We start from the raw sequence: 12,245 nt of genomic DNA, 5'->3' as shown, positions 1-12,245 counted from the left end.
AAGGAAACACCAAAGGAAACATCATACAAGGCTGACCCCTTTTTACAGGGCAACCATAACACCGAGCATACCAGCCATACCAGCAAAGGCAGCACCCATAGCCTCAGGACGGGCCATAGCACCACCAGTGCTAGTAGAGGAAGCACTGGAGGAGGTAGCAGTGCCGGTAGTAGAAGAAGGAGCAGTAGTAATTGTGGAGGCAACGGTGGTAGTCTGGCCGTTGGAGTTGGTCGTAGTGAACTGGCTGACCCAGGTGGAGGCACGGCTGGCAGCATCGGAGCCAATGGACTCGCCGGCAGACTTGATAGAGGAACCAGCAGTCTCGGCGGCAGAGGCAATGGATGCAGCATCCTTGGTGATGGAGCTGACGGCAGCGGCACCACCGGTCGAGGCGGCGTTGGCGAGGGAGGTAGCTTCGGCAACAACGTCGGAGCCAATGGACTGGCCGCCGGAGGCAGCGGCAGAAGCAACGCTCTCGGCGGCGGACACGATGGAGTTCACGTCAATGCCATCGGGGTTGGCCATGGCAGCGCTGGCGAGGAAGAGTGCGGAGGTGAGGATGGTGAACTTCATTGTGGATTGAGTTATTGGAGGATGTCCTGAGGTGAGGGAGTTTGTATGTGACTGAGATGGGAGGGAGGTTATTTCTTGAAGTATAGATATATACAACAGGTTCGGACTGGAACTAGGCCCCTGGAGATCTTTATATCTACCGAGAGAAGTGCCAATCTCCACCCGAATATAGATAGAAACAGGAGAGTTTAGTCACTAGGATGCGGGTTGGCTGTGGCAACATGACCTCAGCCGTTTGGGGAAAGCGAAACGGAGCAATTCCCTATGAACGATCTGCATCAGCTGGGCTGCGCCGACTTGTACCAAGTAACGAGACGGCCGTAGAAACTTGGACAGGCCAATCGCCATTTCATGGCTCCACTTTCGACGTCGGTGCGGCCGATGATTTGTTCGATATTATTCGCGCCCCTATGGTCTCAACACTACGGGCGAAGGACCTAGATCCAAGCCCTGCAGGTCGGATCTCGTGCTTGTTTGTCATTGCATGAACGCGTCGTCCTGCACATGAGCTGGGGCAACTTGTCGACACAGCCTGCTTGTCAGTACTGATTTTAGAAACGAGCAAGTGCTGGATATTCTGCTGCCTTCCAGATCTCCCAACAAACCTGCTGTGGCCGGAACCCACCGCATGTGTTGCCCACCACAGCCTCCAATTATTCACCCCTGAGGTGGAGATGAAGCCCACTGGGGATGATCTCCACCGATCAGCCACTGACTAGGGAACGAAAGTGACCAGGCGGGTCTCCATGTTCGGGGTAGAGTGGGCGCTCCGTTTTCCTGCATCAGGTTCGGTTTCCGATGAAATAGGCCAAGGAGCCAAGAGCCTTGTATGACGTTTTCTTTTGGCGGGTCGCACCGCAAAACAGGAGAGGGTTTGGGATGATGCAGCCTTTGGACTGGATCTCCTCCGGACGCCACCGAGAGGCGAAGCACTTCGAAACCTCACGGAAGTGTTGGCCTCAGGCATCACTGCCACAGCCACGGTCACGTGTTTCTAAAAACAGAACTGACACCTGAAGTCTCAGGTATCAATTGCAAGATGCAGTCAGCGTATTCCTCTCGTATGAAGGGCCTGGACTCCATAATGGATGCCTGAACAGACAAGCGAGCTTGGATCGCTGTTCCCAACCGTTCGGTGCAGTTGTTAGCCTACGATGAGCGTCCTACGGCCGTATCAGGCAATGGTTACGTGGAGGCCGGAGACATGGACAATAATGCGAGCTGACGATACGCCAAGTCTCAAATGGAGATTAGGAGTTATGGAGTGATTGGACTAAGTCAATTTGCATTGATATTATTGGTATCTAAAAGTATAATTCGTGCCATGCGATATGTTCAAATGTGATATTATACACACACCAAACACCAAGAATCAACCCCAAAAACCAAAGCGTCCTAACCGGCAAATTCACCATAAGCCTGAATTATACCTTCCCATCCCCCAGCATGATTATCCTCCCGCGGATTAGTCTTTCCATCCAACACAATGACCTCCGTCATGCGCGTGCTTATCGAATACCAAATGAGATTCTGCGGAGCACCTGTCACTCGCATCATATTTGCTTGACACTTGCCCTGGCAAGGCTCATTATACAGACCGTTCCAAGAGCCGTCGAAGAAGGCCCATGCGGCTGAATTGTACAAAGCGATATTCGATCCTCCATCCACATTGGTTGCTAAAGCTGTTCGGCATTTATCATCGTTTGGTCCACACCATGAAAAATCGGGGTCACCAATCTCAGGATCAACGGTCCAAGGAGCTGGTGCTTTCTCGAACTCGCCCGATCCTTGTATATATGGCGACTCGCTTTGGAGCAAGCCTGCGAAGACGTTTGATGCCTTGTGGAAGTTGTAGTTATAGAGCCAATGGTGCTCGGAGCCCGTTCCGGTGAGCCAAGTCCCCTTGGTCGACTCAACGAGAATGCCACGGCCAGTGGAGATGATGGTGAAAAGGGACTTGCTGTCCAAGTTATGATCTGCCGTCCACCCCCAGAAGTTCTCAATGTATGCAGAGGAGGTTTCAGTAAGATGCATTACCATGTAGGCAGCCATGCAATCCTTGGGATCTTGCGACGTGCACGTGGTGGATATGCTTGTTTCAGCAGTGCCTCCAACCGTGACCATAGTGTTCCAGAGTCCTACGTCTCCAGGTTGCTGACCGGCTGCATTGATTTCAACCACCTTTGCGCCGGGTAGAACCTCGGCGACGGAGAATCTCATATCCTGGATCTCGATGGTACCCACGTCTCCAGGATTACCAACTCGGATGACTGCTCTAGGATTGTTTGGATTTCTGAAGGAATCGCCGTATCCAGAGATAACAGACCATACCTCACCAACGATCCGAGACCCGACCGGAATAAGTAATGTGTCTGAGACTCTGTAAACTCCGAAAGGAATGTAGGTGATCTTGCAGTTTGCGGCATTTTGAGCCAAGATCGCATTGAGCGCCACGGTATCGTCAGTGACTCCATCGCCCTTGACTACATGCCCGGGAACAGTCTTCACGTTGACAATATCCTGACCACTAAATCCAGCATAGGTAGGTTGAGCCTTGGTGAAGTACCTCCCATCGACAAGCAGCTGGGGAGACCTGTGAGTATTCCACGCTCCTCCGGGCGCATACGCTCCAGGTACCATAGTTCCCCAGACCCAAGTGTCGACATGTGCCGTGGCCTCTAAACGGGTGTGGCCATTGGTATCGACTGCGATTGGCTCCTTGGAGTTATACTCAAGATTCTGAATGAGGAACTGACTGTTCTGGTGGCCAGCGTCATGCGAGGAGTCATAGAATCGAATCAAGGGTCCAGAATTTGTGGATATCGAGTCCAGGATGACCAAGCTACCAAGAGCATTCGTCGTCATGTTGACACCCGTACCGCATGATTCGAAGACGGCTCCTTGCAAGAGCACCGTCCATCCACCAGAGGCTTCGAATGCAGTGCCACAGCCGATAAAGTGAACATTCTTGAAGTTGACTTGCTGGTTTGAGTTGATTATGCCGGTCGCGCCACCAATGATAGTCTATAATCGTAAGTGGATGTCATTTTAGTGTGGTGGAAGTATGTTCGACTTACCACATCCGTCACTGCAATCGTTGAGCCGGCCACAATATTGATACCCGTGTGTCGACTCGGCCCAGTCGGCATGTGGACTTGGATATTGGTTAAACCAGCACCCTGAGCCACTCCCCATTGCAACGCAGTAATCGATTGACCCGGCGATACTGCAGTGGTATCAAGGATAACATTTTTGACCAGCATCATAAAGCTGGTCTCCGGATTGCCGTTCATCTTATCATAGCCCATAATAAGGAACTCGCCTTGGAAGTTAGGCCCAGCCTTGATGATAGGTGGGTTGTTTGGATCGCCAACAATGATAGTGCCCACAGTGAGAGTGAGCGTGCTGCCAAGTTGATAGGTACCGCCGGGAAGGAAGACTTCGGCTGGATTGCGAGTGACACCCCGTCCCTTGCGACTGCCTCCATTCCCATCGTCATCAATTGCCTTTTGCAATCTCGGTGTCTGGTCGCCAGAGCCGTCGTTGACAACAGAGTAATCCATGGCATTCCGGAATACAGGATACCGCTTGGGATCATTAGTGAATGGGGCGTATCCCGCACCTTGTCCATTATGATCCTGAGCATGAAGCCAGTATACATCGGTCGACTGCTGTGCAGGTCCGGGACATGTCTTCACCGTGGGAGCAGCCGATGGACTGGCAGGGGTTGTAGGGCCAGCACTACTCGGGTGGGCAATTTCGGTGGAGCTGCTTGAGGTTGCAGGCTCAGATGAGCTTGCTGGAGCTGGTGGAGGTGACTGAACCGGTGGAAGCGATTGAACAGGTGCAGCGGACTCGACGGGTGGAGATGATTGAACAGGTGGGGATGATTCAATTGGTGTTGGCAATGGGGATGAACTGTCCGGATTGATGTCGCTAGATGGCGCAAGAAAAGAGCTAGTCTCTGTAGGTGCTATCGCGTCAAGCCTATTCAGTCATTGTCAGTATCATATAATATCCCCGTATTCATGCTCAAATCACATACTCAGCTGCCAGACTCAAAAACCATGGCGGTACACTTATTCTGTGTGCTTCCACAACTCCACCTGCACCGGCACGAACTTCTGCAACAGGAACAACTGCACCAGACACTGCGCCTGTCAAAGCGGCCACCGCAGCGAGAGAAAATTGACACCGCATCTTTCATAGATCTTGGTCTCACCCACAACACACCGCAGAGAGGAGAAGAAGGTGAAAATAGAGAAAAGGACTACGGAATGAAACAAATAAAAGTTAGGTCCCAGATTCCGGTCACATAGCAACACGCACGCCGGTTGTGCGGCATCCATATGGACTGGTATGCCGGCGTGGGAATCTCGCCCATCAGGAATGCGGGTTGACGGCAGTGCAGTTGCTCGGTCTGCATGGACACCCCTTGCGCGACCAGAGACTCGAAGAACATCGCCGACCAGGTTATTAGAGCCGAAGAGCATGGTTTTCCTTGCGGTAGTTCTAGAGGTCAGGAGATTTGTCAAGTCGAGACTTCTATGCTTCGGAGTTCCATAATCGTCATTGTTGAGCCGAAGTTTTGATTTTACCCGATTCGGAACGCGAGGCGAATGCCATTTAGATTTCGGCCATGTGGTAATCACCCTGGTTCTTCTAGTAGACCAAATTGGTAGCCAACCTCATATTGCTCTTACAATAGAGTCTGGTAATCACCACCCACTTCCAATATCTAAAACATCCAATGCAGACCCAGAGCGCCCTTTTTAGTAACACGTGAAATAGTGGATGGCTAAGGACTAAGGTTGAAGCAAGTAGCAACCAACAGGTGCTGAAAGGTGATGGATATCACTAAAAGATCTCTTTAGAATGGCTATGAGCGGCGTAGAAAGCACAAAAACGTCTTCTCCATCGCTTCATTCAGGTTGCTTGCAAGAATTTCTGGCGCTGCCATTAACCTTGGGTGAGTTTATGTAATGTGAGAGGCAGTCTTGGTCTCTTACTCTCACAATATTGTATTCCATAGGTTTTGAATCACTTTTGCTGTAGGAAATAATTTAGTTTCCTATCCTCAATAGTTGCTAGATATCCAAAGCTCTAGCACATGGCATCGGCTAAATCCCGGCCTTCTTGCCATAGAGCAACGCCTTGCGTCTGTAATATTCTGTTGTCTCAGCTCAGCAACTAGTGACATACCGCACATAGTGACTGAGGCACCTGACAGCAGACACCGAAGAAAGGCACAGTTTTGCGTCTAACTAGATGGCAATGAAGATGACTCTATGGTGACGAGTCGCTGACTGCGGCATCACATTCACCACTCCCAAGCGTCCGCAAGCTACAAGTTCCTGTGTTAGATGAGCTTGGTGTTTTAAGCAACTACCCAACATCAATTTTGATTCTGGTCCTAGATTTAGAAGGTGACTGGTAGATCACGGTGTGGTGTACCCATTGTACGGTAGGGTGAAAAACGGCTGGGAGAGGCTGCAGCGCAAAGGTTTTGTGTCTTGCGTCGCTCAGCTTTGAATATACAGGCAAGCTGCAAATCACTATTACTCGACGAATTCATGAACATTAGACATTAATGTTAATGAGGTTTCAAGCTCCTGGTAAACGGTGTGTTTCGCCTTATCGCTAGGTAGACCAAGCTAGGTTGTCTAGATGATGCCTATGGATACCCAATACACTTAACCGATTAGAGACCAGCATTGACATTTAACGAATCTCTAAGACCCAACATGGAAGCCCAGGCATTTAATTCTAGACTTAGCGAGACACTTGACCTTGCATGGTAAGGATCATCTGGTAAGGCCACGGGCTGCAAGCATGGGAGCTGTGCTGATTGGGGGCCTTAAATGCGAGCATCGGCCACGCCTACGGCAGCCGACACGCCAGCCCCCGAAATAGAACAGAGATCATGATAGGATCGACAAACGGGCGTTCACACACATGGCTGCGGGAGGCTTGTTGTGGCGCTGTAATTTGCGTGTGCTTCGCTCACGAGCTTCGCGATTTTCTAATCCTAGGGTAGGTAAGAATCGAGACTGACACACCATGTCTCATTCCCCAGGTGATTCATCAGGGGTTACATGGCAAAGTCATTGTTATCTCATCGCTGGAAGCCTGATGAACATAAATCTCCATTTTCTTCAGGACTCCAGCATTGGTTCAAAAATGTATAAGTATCGAGCTTCGCCAGTCTGATTTTTTCTCCATCATTCAGCATCTGCAGGATATCACAATCGCATACATCATTCTAAGCCTCCAATACCTTGACTCCGAAGCATCGTTACACAAAATTAATCCAAAATGAAGTCCGTCATTGCTACCATTATTCTGGCCGCCAGCTCGGCATTCGCCGTCCCTACAGCAGTCAAGCGTTCCTCCAGTTTCCAGGTCACCGACTTCTGGGCCATCGCAGCTTACCCAGGAAGTAGCGCTTCTATGCACTTTGCCCTCACTGATCCTAACTACCCCAATGACACCCCCACGGACTGCAACTTGATCTGGTATGATTGTTCTGCTCTTTTTTTTGTAAGACCACATCACTAATGTCACGTAGGACTTATGGCCAGTCGCCGAAACAGAGCGCCCGATGCAACAATGGGGAGTACTATATTAAGTTCCCGCAAGGTGCTCCCGACTACAATCTGTTCACTCTGGAGCTTGAGCGAGTGAATGGAACTACTACAGAGGACCGCCAGATCCTGCTTAGTTCGAACGCCAATGGGGGTGCCCCTGGAACTAAGTGGATCTGTGTGAATAACCCTTCGGAGAACATTAGGATTCGCTGCGATTACGACGGCACTCTGGAGTTCTGAGCTTGATGATCAACAATGAAAAGTGAGGAGAAGGTAGTGGCGGAAGATGTTCGTTTTTTGTTTCTCTGGGTGCCGTACCATGTGTCTCCAGATGCTTTGCTGCTTTTGATAGACTGGGGTAGAACTAGTTTGCAGGATAATGAATCAATCATTAATTCTGTTTTCTTGAAATCTAAATCTTTCGAGTAGTCTAATTCTGCCAAATCATATTATAGTATCAAACAGGAATCGCCCGGGGAAACAGTGGTCGAAAGTCAGTGATGAAACCTCTAAGTGTATAGATTACATGTACCATCAAAGTACCAACCCTATACTCTTCCAAAAATTCCCTGGGGGGTCACAGCTTTAGCCGCAAGTCCAATGAATCCACCAACAATCGTCATGGAGCCACTGAAATATGACATCTCAGCGAACCCATAATGGTTGATTAAGGCCCCATTCACGGGGGGTCCAATAAGCGCTGCAATGGAGGCACATCCCATGGCCATCCCCAGGTATGTTCCAAATTCCTGGGGGTTCTCGACGCAGATGGTGAGAGCTGCAGTTCCACCGGAGATGATCGTTCCAGATGCGAATCCAACTGCGATAGAGTAGACCACCAATGCAGCTGTAGATTCAGCTTTGTCAAAACAGAAAATGACAATGCCTGTCGCAAAGCCACCAATTGTGAAGACGTTTAACCGGCCAAACTTGTCAGCCAACACACCCGGAATTACTCGGCCAAATGTTGAGGCTGCGTTGAGGATGGCAAGCAGGTACGAGGCAAGTGTAGTTTCCATGCCTCGAGATACCGCGTAGGTCGGAATATAGAACAGCGGAGCAAACATCCCAACGAACATGAAAAACATGGCGGCAGTAATCAGACAGTATTTCAAGCTCTTAAAGGGCGCAGCCAGGAAGAATGCAGATTTTCTTGGTGGAAGGCGGGCCGTTACGGTGACACATGAGAAAGCAAGCATGGGAATAAGAATAAAGCCAATGATTCGTACTGACCAGCCAAATCCCAAGGAAGTACTGTCCAGCATCTTTGAAAGTGCAATGGGTATGACCACACCTCCAAGCGAGGATCCTGCTACCACTGCTCCTAGAGCAGCGGCTCGCTTTTTATCGAAGTACTGAGTGACCGCTGCCATAGCTGGGAATTGAATCAAACCCATAGCAATGCCCGTTAGAATTCCTTGGGCGAGGATGAATTGCCAATACTCCTTGCATAGACTGGTCATCATAATTGCGAAGATATACAGAACAGCGCCGGGCCGAATAACCTATGGCGATGTTAGCAGAGCTGTCTCGTTCTTCCATCAAATCGAAAACGTACCCAACCACCATATCTATCGAATAACGGTCCTCCAATGGCACCGGACATAAATTGAAGACAAGAAGCCAACGATCCTATCCAAGCCACATCGTCTGCGGATTTGCCGTTGAGCTGGTGGGATAGATAGTACTCTTCAAAGACCCCGAACGCATTTGCAAACCCCAAAGCGGAAAAAAAGATGCAGGAGCCCCCAGCTGCAGCAAGCCAAGCTCTGAGACCACCATCTGGGGCAGCTGGAATATCTTTTGGATTTACATTGTCGTTCGTGGAATGTATCTCCTTCGACGCCAGAGATGCGTCACGCTCAGGATCTGTGGACGGCATAAAAACAAATATATGTTGCAAGGCGTTGGACAAAGATGGTAAGCGACGAGACTTTCTTGAAGGTTGAGGGTAGATAATCAGTTTGTTATCAGATAAGATCTTAGTGTGACTGGCATTAAATAGAGCAGAAATCTAGTATTTATATAGAATTAACTCCATACCAGAAACGATTCGTTATCCCTCGGTGTATAGATCAATTGACGGAATCGGACTCGGGAAATGGTAGACGAGACGGACCAAAAGCGCAATTGCCGAATGCCAAGCTGACAGCCTTGCCATCTGCTTATGTGCATTGAGCGATATTTTTCTTTCTATCGGAAAGAATTTATGAGCAGACCGACCGCAGCAACCTAAAGAGCAAGGGAAATTGCTTTGTTGTGTTTGATTGAGGCTTAAGCCGATCGCGACGCGTTCCTTCCCCATGGCCGAACCCGAACGCCGACGGAGGCGGCCAGCTGTGTACGCGATGCTTCGTAAAATGGCCGGTCAATCACTATTTGCTGACTTTTAGCAATGCAGCTCGTGCACACTGTGTCGAAGACGCAAAATCAAATGCAATCGGGAATCTCCATGCAGCAACTGCATTCGTTCTAAAAACTCGAACTGCGAGTATGCGCTTCAGTCGCCGCCGCCTAGGCGAACCACAGCTAGCCTGGCGGCTGATCTTCGGTGGCCGCCCGAATCTAACGGGTCTGAATCCTCGATTTCTTCTGAACTGCCAGCCACGGTATGCTTGGGCAATGCTTTCATCGGTCGGCCATCAATCTCGGCGGTAGCAGCATCGTCAACAACAAGCCCCTCGACATCAGTTAGCCTAGGGTCGATTCGAGAAGCCGAGTTGCTAAGGAGACAGATAAAACAACTCGAAGAGCAGTTATCCAAAGCAACGCACGGATCGACAACTTCGACCCCAAAGACTCCGAATGTGGACAGCCAAACGGTGACAACTTCGTCACGTCTAGCCGGGACTTTCCACATGAATCACGAGACTCCCACTGATGGCCATGCACACATAACACGATTCATGATGCACAAGACTCGTGTTTTTGGACAGAGTCACTGGATGTCCGGTGTTGCTCAAGTAAGAGCTCCCTTTATCATTGAAAAAATTTTGATTGAACCAGCAAACTTACTAAAGCCTAGTTTGGAGATATACTTCTGATGATCGATCCCATTGCCAGCGATGAGACTTCAAAAGTAATACTCGACATGCAAAAATGTAAAAGCCTGGCCAAGATCATCAAAGAACGACGACGACCCCCGTGGCCTACACCCCTGACCTCAGATTTGCCCCCAAAAGAAATGGCCGATACACTGGTGGATATTTACCTGCGAACGATGGAAACTTTCTATCGAGTCTTTCACATTCCAACATTCACACGGGATTATGATGCTGTTTGGATTCCTGGAGCATCACCCGATACTGCGTTTCTTGTTCAATTGAAGTTGATACTGGCTATTGGTGCGACAATGTACGATGACCGATTCACGCTACGACTTTCTGCCATTCGGTGGATCTACGAGGCGCAGACCTGGATTTCAGAACCCGAGTTCAAATCCAGGTTGAACATCCAGTTTCTGCAGACTCAAATCTTACTCCTCCTCGCACGTGAAACTGTTGGCGTCGAAGGAAGTTTCATCTGGATTTCGGCAGGGGAGCTGGTTCGAAATGCCATGTACATGGGCCTTCACCGTGACCCGGAACACCTCCCCAAGGGGACAACCTTTGTGGCGGAGTTCCGTCGGAGAATATGGAATACCGTATTGGAGATCTCACTCTATTCAAGTATAGAGTCTGGTGGAAATCCTCTACTCTCGCTCGAGGACTTCGATACGCATCTGCCACAGAATTTAGACGATGACCAAATCATGGTCGAAAACTCAATACCGAGCCCGGAACATTCGTACACGAAAATGTCAATTGCACTTGCTCTGCGACAGATGTTCCCTGTTCGATTGGCTATCGCGAAACGATTGAACGGAATCAGTGACCACAGTGGATACACAGAAACTCTTCGATTGGATGCTGAACTCCGGGCATCTTACAAGACTTCCTGCAAGCATTTACAAGGTCAAAGCAGTGAAGGTACAGCCGGGCCGTCAGACTTTCAGAAAAGGTTACTTGACTTTACCCTACGTCGTTATCTGGTTGCGCTACATTCACCTTATTTTAACGCATCACAGCATGACAGCACATACGCGTACTCAAGGAAGGTTATCGTCGAAAGCTCACTTAAGATTTGGAACTACGTTTTCTATAGCCCATCCATAGCGACATCCGCTGGATGTGTCGAGGGAGAGACGCAGGAGAACCAAGACTTTTGGAAAATGGCAATATGTGGAAACGGAAATTTGCGGACGTGTGCCGCTCAAGCATGCTTTTTGATTGCTGCTGATCTCAGAGCCCAGCTAGAAGAGGAGGAAGGCCTTGGTCCTGTGACACTCAGACCTGATCTACTATCGGTGATAACCGATTGCAAGTCATGGTCTTTGGATGCCCTAAGGGCTGGTGAAACAAATGCCAAGGGTTACATGTTTCTAGAAATGGTATCAACCTTGTTAGGTGGGCTCAAGAATGGGCTTCGCAAGGACCAGTTGAGCCAGATGCTTGTCACGAGTGCCGAGGAGGCACTGGCAAACTGCATCGAAATATTTGAGGAGGTGCTTAGTGAGGGTTCGGACGAGATCGGTACCAGTCTGGATGAAGTGAATGATCTCGCTCCGTACTCCCTACCGGAACTTATAAGTGACTGGGGCTTCCTGGTAAGTTTGAATATTGCGAGAGAGCCACTGTCCATTTGCTAACATTAATCTCAGAGCCAGCAGAATCAATTCGACTTTGGTGTTGCCGAGCCGATGAATTGGGTTTACACTGGGTATCCCTAGCCTACTGTACAAAACCGGAGTGTATCATGCAGCAAATGCACAGAATCAGCTCATTTTATTTTGAGAAATCTTTCAAGCTCAATATGGGGTCTCAAATCGTTGGGGTGATCGGACAAGTATTCCGTCGGGATGACGTTGAAGAAAGCTCAAAACTCTAAGGCGACGGACAAAAGTCTAAATTTCTTGGGATCGATGCTTCTTCCTCGATCAGTTGTGATTGGCTCCAGGTCTGATATGGTCGTGTGAGAGCCCTGGCAAGCGGGAGTATGCCCGAGAACCGCCGCCATGAGCTCATCTGAGGAGTCAAAATGGCCACT

General features: G+C 49.5%; 7 protein-coding genes across 7 annotated transcripts; 3 read left to right on the top strand and 4 right to left on the bottom strand.

Moving 5' to 3' along the window:
* Positions 1-42: 42 nt before the first annotated feature.
* N7473_008769 (putative GPI anchored protein) lies at positions 43-573 on the bottom strand (the record flags this gene model as incomplete). Its single annotated transcript, XM_057154709.1, has 1 exon — positions 43-573. One exon carries the CDS (start codon positions 571-573, stop codon positions 43-45), a length of 531 nt encoding a protein of 176 aa, XP_057005839.1.
* Positions 574-794: 221 nt separating this feature from the next.
* On the top strand, positions 795-1,061 carry N7473_008768 (uncharacterized protein; the record flags this gene model as incomplete). Its single annotated transcript, XM_057154708.1, has 1 exon — positions 795-1,061. The coding sequence occupies one exon, from the start codon at positions 795-797 to the stop codon at positions 1,059-1,061; it is 267 nt and encodes an 88-aa protein (XP_057005838.1).
* Positions 1,062-1,968: 907 nt separating this feature from the next.
* N7473_008767 (glycoside hydrolase family 55 protein) lies at positions 1,969-4,773 on the bottom strand (the record flags this gene model as incomplete). The annotated part of the gene is made up of 3 exons (XM_057154707.1): positions 1,969-3,597; positions 3,651-4,560; positions 4,619-4,773. The coding sequence occupies 3 exons, from the start codon at positions 4,771-4,773 to the stop codon at positions 1,969-1,971; spliced, it is 2,694 nt and encodes an 897-aa protein (XP_057005837.1).
* Positions 4,774-6,888: 2,115 nt separating this feature from the next.
* Positions 6,889-7,400, top strand: N7473_008766 (uncharacterized protein; the record flags this gene model as incomplete). Its single annotated transcript, XM_057154706.1, has 2 exons — positions 6,889-7,088; positions 7,142-7,400. The coding sequence occupies 2 exons, from the start codon at positions 6,889-6,891 to the stop codon at positions 7,398-7,400; spliced, it is 459 nt and encodes a 152-aa protein (XP_057005836.1).
* Positions 7,401-7,708: 308 nt separating this feature from the next.
* N7473_008765 (MCT family MFS transporter) lies at positions 7,709-9,042 on the bottom strand (the record flags this gene model as incomplete). The annotated part of the gene is made up of 2 exons (XM_057154705.1): positions 7,709-8,665; positions 8,719-9,042. The coding sequence occupies 2 exons, from the start codon at positions 9,040-9,042 to the stop codon at positions 7,709-7,711; spliced, it is 1,281 nt and encodes a 426-aa protein (XP_057005835.1).
* A 618-nt stretch (positions 9,043-9,660) lies between these two features.
* On the bottom strand, positions 9,661-10,020 carry N7473_008764 (uncharacterized protein; the record flags this gene model as incomplete). The annotated part of the gene is made up of 2 exons (XM_057154704.1): positions 9,661-9,883; positions 9,935-10,020. The coding sequence occupies 2 exons, from the start codon at positions 10,018-10,020 to the stop codon at positions 9,661-9,663; spliced, it is 309 nt and encodes a 102-aa protein (XP_057005834.1).
* A 49-nt stretch (positions 10,021-10,069) lies between these two features.
* Positions 10,070-11,928, top strand: N7473_008763 (fungal specific transcription factor domain-containing protein; the record flags this gene model as incomplete). Its single annotated transcript, XM_057154703.1, has 3 exons — positions 10,070-10,123; positions 10,186-11,805; positions 11,860-11,928. The coding sequence occupies 3 exons, from the start codon at positions 10,070-10,072 to the stop codon at positions 11,926-11,928; spliced, it is 1,743 nt and encodes a 580-aa protein (XP_057005833.1).
* Positions 11,929-12,245: the final 317 nt, after the last annotated feature.

This window comes from Penicillium subrubescens (assembly GCF_028828155.1).
Source record: "Penicillium subrubescens strain IBT 31985 chromosome Unknown utg000006l_segment0_segment0, whole genome shotgun sequence".
Classification (NCBI taxonomy): Eukaryota; Fungi; Ascomycota; class Eurotiomycetes; order Eurotiales; family Aspergillaceae; genus Penicillium; species Penicillium subrubescens.
Note: the sequence above shows the minus strand (reverse complement) of the source record. Positions and strands in the feature narration are given on the sequence as shown.